The sequence below is a fragment of the Nematolebias whitei genome, chromosome 9 (assembly GCF_014905685.2).
Source record: "Nematolebias whitei isolate Nwh7 chromosome 9, NemWhi1, whole genome shotgun sequence".
Lineage (NCBI taxonomy): Eukaryota > Metazoa > Chordata > Actinopteri > Cyprinodontiformes > Rivulidae > Nematolebias > Nematolebias whitei.
The window spans coordinates 13,427,186-13,437,654 of NC_056506.1; the positions used below are offsets into that span (position 1 = coordinate 13,427,186).

Here is a 10,469-nt window from a genome sequence, read left to right on the forward strand (position 1 = left end):
TATATATATATATATATATATATATAGTGTATGTCTGAGGATCCTGGTCCAAAACACAGATGCAGGTTTCTCACTAAATACAGGAAAAAAGAACATTGTAATCCTGTCAGCTTTTCTACACTGCCTCCCAATTAGTTTTAGAATTGTGTCCAAGATTTTATTGAAATGAAAACCTATGAAGTTCAAGCAGGTCTTGATCCTTTTAACTACATATGTCCCTGAGACTGAGATCCTCAGTTAAGACACTATTAAATCATCCCGAAATCCCAATAAAAGACCAAGAGGAGCTTTGTCTCTTTAAGCTCCTGTTCTTTGGAAGAGCCCACTCCCCTCAGGAAGGAGGTTGAGGAGCATTAAGTGCAGAACCACTAGACTGAGGAACAGCTTCTACCCTGAGCTGTTAGACTCATGAATCTCTAACCAGAATAATCACTGTGAAAAATTACATCATGTTGCTGCTGATCTGTTTCATGTTGATGTGTTCATGCGTGCTCATGTGCTCACTCATGTTCGTGCTGCTGTTCGACGTAATGTTTTTATGCTACTAGTGCTTAGTGTATATTTAGTTGATGTTTTTCTTAGTTCATATCTTAGATGTTATTACTGTTTTTCTTTTACATTTCATTGTTGGATGTAACTGGGACCCTGCGTACATAATTTTGTTCCACCACATGCACCACATGAGATGTGAATGACAAATAAATCTCTCTGGCTCTGACTCTCTGATTCCTATTCTATTTTAAGTCTCTTTTAAAGACACGTTTGTACAGAAACACCTTCACTAATCTCTGCCACCAAACACCAAAACATTTTTCTTCTTTCAGCTGCTCGCTCCCTTCTTCAGGGGTCGCCACAGCGAGCTAACTTGCACGAAGACCCGGCAATTGTTTTTACGCCGGATGTCCTTCCTGACACAACCACAGACCACCGAGCTACCACTGCACTCTGTGTGGAGCAGAGAGCTGCCATCTAGGGCACCTAAGGGAGCAGATGATGGGGGTTAAGGGCCTTGCTCAAGGGCCCAGAGTGGGGCAAATGAGGGTTGAGGCAGGTGTGGGTGTTTCACCTTTTCAACCCACATTTTGATGTTGCCAGTCCAGGGAATCGAACCAGCGACCTTCTGATCACAGGCTAGCCTTCTCTAACCTCTGTGCCACCACTCCCCACATTAAATGCCAAAAATGTTAATAATCTTTTTATTACCACTGCCTATATTTTCATTTAATCTTTTATCAAACTGAATGTTTTTAATGTCCTATTTTTTGTCTTAATTTTATCTTTTATCCATTTTATTATTTTTATCATTCCCTGTATAAGTGCTATATGTTGTCTATGTCTATATGTTGTCATCATCATTTTATGTTCCCATACAATGAAAAAATGAGTTCTCTACATTTAACCCATCACACCTGGAGAACACCCAGGTGGAGCAGTGGGCAGCTATTGAGCACCTGGGGAGCAATTAGGGATTGGGTGTCTTGCTCAGAGACACCACATCATGTGGGAATGACTGGGAGTTGAACCACAGCTTTCTGGTCCCAGGGTGGCTGCACTGCCTCTACCCCATCTCGGCCCCCAAGGTGTACCAAGGTTTTGTATATTCTGTTATAAAGTACCTTGAAACTATCCTGATGCATGCTCAATAATCCAGGTAGAAAAACTTGAAACTAAGTTATGAAAAGTGCTGTGTAAACATGTTTACTATTAAATGATTATTTTTTATTATTAACATGAAAAACTTTAGCAAAATAAAAATTGACCTGTGATGATCAGCTGATTCTGTCATTTACAGTTCAATATTTTATTTTTAAGTAAAACTTCTTTCACAGTGCTCTTTTTGTCTAAGGCCTAATTTCTACTTTCTGTCTGCATGCCTGATTATTGCAGGGAGAGAGACACACAGGTGAGTGGTTACCATGGTGACTATGAATACCTACAGGCAGTAGCTTTAAAAATACAATCATTCTTGGTTCTCTTTACGGTTTTTATACAGTTCATACATCAAAATGTAGTTTTCCATCTTAAAAACATACAAAAGAAAGTCTCAGATTATTGTTGAGCTTTAAAAAAAGAATGATGTTAAAAACTGCATTGGTTATTGCTTTTTAATTTAATTTAATTTTTATATTCAAAGTTTTTCTATTTTCTCACTCTAATACTCAAGTGAGGGTGCCACGGTGGCTCAGTTGGTAGAGCTGTTTCCTCTCAGTGAGAAGGTCTCCGGTTAAAAACCCGGCCCAGGACCTTTCTGGGTGGCGTTTGCATGTTCTCTCTGTGCATGCTTGAGTTTTTTTACAGGTAAAACATGCATGTTAGGCTGACTGGTAACTTTAAATTGTCCCTAGGTGAGAGTGAGAAAGTGAATGTTGTTTGTCTCATTTGTCTCTATGTGTCCCTGTGATGGACTGGAGACCTGTCCAGGGTGTCCCCCACCTCTCACACAGTGATGGCTGGACATGGGCACCAGTGAACCCTGTGACCCAAAAAGGAAGAAACGGATAAAAAGTAATGGATGGATGGATGATACTCAAGTGAGAAAATCTGAAAACATTAGATAATCAATGATCATCGTTAGATATTAGGTCTCTCTTGAAAAGGAGTCCTCGTGACTCAATGAGACTAACCTGTATAAAGGTTAAAGGAAGAAAGAAAAAACAATAACCACCAGATGTGGCCACAAATCTTTTGGAAAACCAAAAAGTCAAAGACAGGATATATCTAGACTGTGCAAAACTTTTCAGTTGTGCTGACGAGCAGATACTGAAGTACCTGTGTTCCAGGTGTTGTTACAGCTGGCCCAGGGCAGTACAGCATGGAACGAAGAGAAAAAGTAGAAGAAGGCCCAGGCCATTATGATGATGTAGTACGTTGAAGTGTAGACCATAATAATCACACTACTGTATCCTAATCCTGTTAAGAAAAGTTCAAGACTCAACATAAAACAACTCACATGTTGAGCAGCACTCTGCTGCACTGAATTGAACATTATTTTTCCAAATAGCATTACCTTCAAAGATAGGACATAACTTCCTCCAACATGTGATTCCACCCTGACCGGTCAACTGTCCCAAAGACACCTCCAGAAAGAAGGTGGGGATTCCACAGCAGAGCACCATCAAAACATATGGTACCAAGAACACTCCTAAACCAAATGATGAAGCAAACAGAACATTTTAAATGTACCAAGAAACTATTTTATGCTGAGTAGCATTTTGCAATAGATAAACCACATGAATCCAGGTAAAAATCAAACAACGTAAGTCAGGTCCTCTGGACAGGTTCTTTTTTTTAAATGTTTCATCTTTCATCCAAAAGACTTTGACAGTCCAAGGAGCCTCAACAAACTCAGTCCCATAAGTAGCACACTCAGTGGGCCAACCAGTTTGAAACATAATAATAATAATAATAATAATAAAGAAACCGTCCAGAGGACCTGACTTAACTTTGTTGGATTTTTACCTGGATTATTGAGCATGAACTTTGATATTTTGCACCACTTTGGTTATGGGTGCCTCAGAGGAGTCAACGAGGGGAGAGGGCGGACTCCAGAAACCATCTTATCACCATCAAACTACTGTAGTTGGCCCACTATGTGAGCTTGTTTGTTGTGGCTCCTCAGACTGATGAAGTCTTCTGGATGAAAGACAAAACGTTTCAACAAAAAAATAAAACATCCAGAGGACCTGACTTAAATTTGTTGAATTTTGCAATAGCGTTTTAAAAGTTGCTTTTGAAGATTAAACTGGGGTGTCAATGCTACAAGAAGTGAATCACTAGCTAAAAAAGACAAATACAAGCTAAAAGACAAAAGTAGCAAACCACTAACTAATAAAAAAACAACAAAAAATAATTTGTTTGGTGTTTCCTCAGACTGATGAATGGAGGGCGAAACATCTCAGCACAAAAAAAAGAAAAAAGAAAAGAAAGAAACTATCCAGATGACCTGACTGAACATTGTTGAACAAAAAATAAAGCTAAATACTAAATGTAAACTAGTTAAAAGCAGAGAACATCAAAAGGCTGGTTAGAAGCTAAAAGTTGAAAAAGGCCAGCTTAAAGTTAAAAGTAGCCAAATGGAACAATGTTCTAATGGAACTGAAAACTTCCTATTGTTTTTCTACGGGTAAAATAGTTGTAAATAAAATTTAAAATTGAAAGTTACAAAATCCAAAAATAATAATGCTCACCCCCTAAGCTGAATATTTGTATATATAAATGGATAACATAGCACAAAGTATGAAGAAGTAGATGTCTTCTTCTTTTTTCGGCTTTTCCCTCTTCAGGGTCTCCACAGCGAGTCATCCTCCTCCATCTCACTCTGTCCTCTGTCCTCACTCCAACTACCTCCATGTCCTCTCTAACTGCATCCATATGTCTCCTCTTTGTCTTTTTCCTGGCAGCTGCATTTCTAACATCCTTCTACCAATATACTCACTGTCCCTCCTCTGGACATGTCCAAACCATCTCAGTCTGGCCTCTAACTTTATCTCCCAGTTGTTCAACCTGTGCTGTACCTCTGATGATCTCATTCCTAATCTTATCCATCCTTGTCACTCCTAAGGAGAACGTCATCTTCATTTCTGCCACTTTCAGTTCTGTCTCCTGTCTTTTTGTCCATGTCTCTGTCTCCAGACCATACAACACAGTTGGTCTCACCTCTGTCTTGTAAACTTTTCCTTTGACCTTTGCTGACATCCTTTTGTCACAAATCACTCCTGAAACTTTTCTCCATCCACTCCATCCTGCCTGGCCTCTCTTCTTCTCCTCTTTACCACATTCCCCATTTCCCTGGACAGTGGACCCCAAGTCCTTGAAGTCCTGCACCTTTGACCTCTGCTCCTTGTAGCCTCACTGTTCCACCTCCTCCCTCTCATTCACACACATGTACTCTGTCTTACTACGGCTGACTTTCATTCCTCTTCTTTCAAGTGCATACCTCCACGTCTCCAAGTTCTCTTCCACCTGTTCCCTGTTCTCACCACAGATCACAATGTCATCTGCAAACATCATAGTCCATGGGGATTCCTGCCTGATTATTGAGCGTGCATGAGGATATTCCTGCCTGACCTCATCTGTTAGTCAGGTCCATCACAAAAGCAAAAACAAGGGGCTCAGAGCCGATCCTTGATGCACTCCCACCTCCACCTTGAAGCTATCTGTCACTCCTACAGCACATCTCACCACTGTCCTGCTGTCCTCATACGTCTTGTACCAGTCATACTTCTCTGCCACTCCAGATTTCTTCATGCAATACCACACCTCCTCCCTCAGTACCCTGTCATATGACAGGGTGTCACACATATGAAGAAGTAGATATGTTGCACAAAAAAGAAACAATAGTGTGAATGCTGAATCAGCATTCATACATTTACAGTAAATGCTTTTTTTTCATAACTGCTGAAGCCGATCCTGTTGAAACTTTCAGCTTTCCTCCACTCACCTCCCCCGTTTTTGAAGCACAGATATGGAAATCTCCAAACGTTGCCCAGACCGATGATTTCCCCGATCACTGCTAAAATGAACTCCCTTTTGTTGGCCCACTCGCCCCTCGCTGCAGGTACTGATTCAAAATGACTTGAAGCATTGCGGTCTTTCATGGGGTGTGTTTCTGTAGGGGTTGTCAGTGCCATGAAGGCTGGTTTGCTGCACACACAAAAAGTGTAAACAACTTGACACGAATAATGTAACATTTTTAGGCATTTTGTTTAAACAAAGACTAAAATGTCTTGCCTGATGCTGAAAGGTGAAGGTAGATGAGATTATTTTTGCTCCTGAAAGTGTGTGCGTGCATGTGTGTGTGTGTGTGTGGGGGGGGGGGGGATTAGCTCTAGTAGTGAAGCCCATTTCAGCTAAAAGACCCTAGTAAACATTTTTTTTTTTAAATACAGTTTTGTGTTTTCTAAGGTCAGTTGGTTGTGGTGGCCATTATGAATCAAACTGACTTGAAATATGATCAGTTCCAGATGTTCATCCATTGATTACTAGTTCCAGATGTTCATTCATTGATTACTTTTTTTTAAAAGATTCAAAATGTGTCCAGTGGTTCATGAGAGATTTTGGTAACAAACAGATACCGCACACAAAGAAAAAGGCAAAAAGGTATACTCAGTTTCCTTAAAGATTTAGCATTAACCATTGAAGTCCACCCAGTTTGTTAGCAAAATATTTCAAAAACCGTTGGACAGTTTTACATAAAATTTTCAATAAGTAATCATCAGAATGATTAGTGTCAATACAGTTAAAGACGTCTGTCACAGCAAAATTAGCCAACACAAAGTTAACTATAACTTAGATAATGGGCGGCCGTGGTGCAGTGGTAGTGGCAGCCGACCTCTGATCGGAAGGTTGGAGGTTCGAATCCCGACTTCCCACACCATGTGCCGTTGTGTCCCTGGGCAAGACACTTAACCCCGAGTTGCTCCCGGTGGGACTGGATGGCGCCTTGCATGGCAGCCTACCGCCACCGGTGTATGAATGTGCGTGTGAATGGGTGGATGGCTGGTACTGTAAAGCGCCTTGGGGCCCCTCATAGGGGGCTGGAAGGCGCTATAGAAGTAAGCTCCATTTACCATTTACCATTTTACCATAATATTAAATATACTGAGCACTTTGGTGTGGTAGTAGCTGGGACTCATTCTCAACACAAACTATGAAATGTTGCAATGTCTCATAAAAAGTTATTTTCAAGGTTTAATCTTTTGATTAAGCTGCATCTCCAAAATTTTCCTACGTAAGATGATTTGGCAGACGTTGGCATGAAAGGCTGCAAGTCATATGAATTCCTTTAACTCAAACCAACATCACTTTTTCAACAGGCCAAAAAACTTCCCTAAGTTCTTTCTCTTCTGAATAAGTTCCTCATTTCTTTCTTACAACTGACTAAATTTTTGTCAAATAAAAGTAATTGGTTGTGTTAAAGTTATTTGTAACAAATGTCAACAAACTGTAAAACAAAAATCTACCTGTAAAGTTCTTCAGTTGATTCAGTAGGTTTGTGCTGAAACAGTCAGCAAGCAGAATATCCACAACACATCCGGTCCGACACCCTTTAAGTTTAAAAAGCAGAAACAGAACCCGATACAACTATATAGTACTGAAGCCCAGTTCTCAGTGGGTGAATTTTGCATAAGTTAGGACTAATTTGACAACAGATCGTGACAGAGCATGTCCTAGTCACACCCACTGGCCAGCAGACCCTGACAAACAGCAGAAACATGGTTAAAATGTCATTTCTCAACCAGCCCTCCGGCTTCAAACTGTAGAATATAATATCAAATAGCTGAGTTGTTGGAACATGCCAACAGTGAGGTAAAGCGACATAAGAGGTTGCCTCTGTAACGGACTGGAAAGTTTTTCTGGCCTCCCAACATCACAGCTGATGAGCCTTGTTATCTGTCACTGCATGTAATCTTGACCTCCAATTTGCTGGTCTCTGTTGTCTTTGATCTGTGACGAAACCTGTGCTCCACACTAACTGATAAAGACAAACACCACAAAGGACATGGTCATTACTGGCCATCACCAAAGCCAATATTTTTGCCCATGCCTGTGTGTGTGTGTGTGTTTGTTCCTTTATCTAAATATTTCATGAACTAGGGGATGATTTTTTTTAACTCTAATCCTAGGATCAAGTTGACTCTTAAAATGTGGAAAACCATATATATTTTTTTCATTTACCCTTTATTTATCCAGATAGTCTCACTGAGCCACGAGAACTCATTTTCAAGAGAGACCTGTTTAGGGGGCAGATGGTGGGAGTTAAGGGCCTTGCTCAGGGGCCCAGAGTGGGGCAAATGAGGGTGGAGGCAGGTGTGGGTGTTTCACCTTTTTCACCCACATTTTGATGTTGATGGTACCGGGAGTTGAACCTGCGACTTTCCGATAACAGGCCCATCTTCTCTAACCTCTGTGCCACCACTCCCCCACATAACATGACTTGCTGATTCATGCTGAACACATGTGCAGGAAGGAAATGGGAGACTCCGAGTAAAAATAAGTAATTAATGGCACCTGACATCCCCGAGCAAAATTATCTGCAACTTGGGTGGGAAGAGGGTGGTAAAAGGACAGAGGGCACAGATGCCCCTTTTCCATCAGTAACGGTACAGCACGGTTTGACTTGACTCGGCATGGTTCCAAGGCTTTTCCACTAGTAACAGTTCGTAGAACCGGTCCCCTTTTTCAGTCCTTTTAACCCCTTTTCCATAGGTGCTCTTCAGCACAGTTCGACTTGGCTCGGTCCAGTTCCAAGGCTTTTTCCACTAGCAATTATTTTGTGGAACCGGTCCCTTTTTCAGTACTCATTTCTCTGGGGTTACACCCGGGCCGAACTGGCACCAAAACGTGACATCAAAACACTGTTGATCACTGATTGGTCAGAGGACAGAGTCACTGGTTGTTTGAGAAACTTTCACAACAACCTGATTCGCCATTTGCAGTTACTCTTACTTGGAGCAGCGGCTGTATCTATTTTAAGATTTTAAAAACAATAATGACAACACAGTGGTCTCATACTGAAGTCCAGGCATATTTTGTTTGGTGACTGACGACAAAATTCAGAGTGAGCTAGTCACTGCAGAGGATCATACGAGCTGCCGACCCGAAGAAGCATGCGAGGCCAGACCCCGAGCCCCAGCCTCGCGTGCTTTCAAAGGCCGGACCCCGAGCCCCGGCAGACGGGCAGACCGGGATGTGTCTGGGATGGAGAGTGGAAACGATTTTTGAAAACATTTTACATATAAAAAATGTTTGTTTTCTAATCAGTCAAGATTAAACAAAGGTAAATAAACAGTGCTGGCTTTATCATGAAATCCTGTTTTCACTTTAATAACTTTATTAAATAATCTGTTAAGGTTAACTTAGCTGAAAAATGATAAAAGGACACAAAATTATTGGATCTCTCAGGAATATTTCCCTCAAATATGTTTAAAGAAGAGCTACAGCCTTTAGTTCAACTTTCTTCTAACCCACTGATGTACAAATCACAAAACAAGAATTAAACTGTAAAGCAAATCTAAAATTTATTTTTTTTTAAAAATCTGTATACAAGAAACAAAACCACATATCTAAATTGAACAATAAAATAGACCCAATGAGTGCAAATACATCAAATCAATAACAACCTTAAAACTAAGCTCGGCAGACCGCAACTTTTACGGACATCATCGTGGAGACAGTTGTTCAGGGAACGGGACGTCACTCCGTGACTTTATTAAAAGGAACAACAGGTTAGTTTGAAGCAGGGCTGTTCAACTGACGGCCCGCGGGCCAAGTCAGGCCCACAGGTGAGCTAAGTTTGGTCCACCAATGGGTTCACTCTTAAAACGAAACTAGAGTTTTAACTATAAAACAATCTAACTTGATGATAAGAACTAGTGGATATCTGACCCCTGAGCGCTTGGCTCTCAGTAACTGTGGCCCCCTGGGTGGTTTAGTTGAATAGTCCTGGTTTAACGCTTGGAACACTAGGGGTAAATTAACTGGCATTTGTAAATAAAATGTAAAGCACAGCTCGGTAAGGTGTCTGCACTGGTGGTGGTGAACGGTGTCAAAGCTATTCTTTTTCTTGTTTGTTTGTTTGTTTATTTGTTTTGTTTTTTTGTTTGGTTTTTTTCCCTCTCTTTTCCTTTTTATTTTATTTTTTATTTTTACTATTTTCTCTATTACGTTTATCTGTTACCACATCACTTCATCAGTCTTTTTCTCTTCTTTACCTCCCAACAAACATTTACACACAAGCACACCAAAACACACACACACACACACACCAGAGAACTTTATATCTTTCAACTTCTCTCACACTCAGCTTCTACTCAATATTCTTGTATCTTTCCACTTCTAACATCACTGTGTGTTTCTAAACATCTAAACAGTCAACCTCAAGCAATAACTGTGATTTTAGTTGGATCTGTTTGTCTCTATGGTGACATGCGCTGGTCAACTTTAGCTACTCACGCACAACTATGGGCACATTAAGGTTTGTGACTTGGAATGTGAATGGAACCAGTACTCAGCAAAAAAGATTAGGAATTTTAAACCAGCTTAAAAGACTACAGGCAGATGTTGTCTTTTTACAAGAGTCTCATAAATCTATTACAACTGCAGATGATCTTAGATCACCTGATTTTCCTAATGTGTTTTGTGCCTGCTATAACTCAAGACAAAGGGGAGTGGCAATATTAATACACAAAAATGTTAATTTTACAGTACTAGACACAGTTACAGACCCAGAGGGTAGATATTTAATAATAAAACTTTATATAAATAACTATAAGTTGTGTATTGTCAGCATATATGCCCCAAATGTTGATGGCCTCTTTTTTTCATGATTTTTTCTCAGCACTTTCTGATCACTTGGATTGCTCACTTATACTTGGAGGTGACCTCAACTTTGGTCTAAATGAAGAATTAGACAGATGTAGTAGAGCACGAACTCAGCGTAGTTGGCAGTCCATAAATATAGTTAAACA

At 40.4% G+C, this 10,469-nt stretch overlaps 2 protein-coding genes across 2 annotated transcripts in view; one reads left to right on the forward strand and one right to left on the reverse strand.

The window, feature by feature from the left end:
- The window catches only part of LOC119414955 (sodium- and chloride-dependent GABA transporter 3-like), a 41,502-nt gene extending 34,395 nt beyond the window's left edge, over positions 1–7,107 (reverse strand). Inside the window, exons 1-4 of the mRNA XM_037682072.1 lie at positions 6,963–7,107; positions 5,441–5,643; positions 3,008–3,142; positions 2,770–2,910 (exon numbers count right to left, since the gene is read on the reverse strand). Of these exons, the coding sequence (XP_037538000.1) occupies positions 2,770–2,910; positions 3,008–3,142; positions 5,441–5,630 (466 nt within the window). The 5' untranslated portion in view covers positions 5,631–5,643; positions 6,963–7,107. The remainder of the gene's footprint in view (positions 1–2,769; positions 2,911–3,007; positions 3,143–5,440; positions 5,644–6,962) is intronic.
- Positions 1–10,469, forward strand: part of LOC119414954 (sodium channel protein type 4 subunit alpha B-like) — a 326,309-nt gene that overhangs the window by 67,575 nt on the left and 248,265 nt on the right. The gene's annotated exons all lie outside the window — the stretch shown is intronic.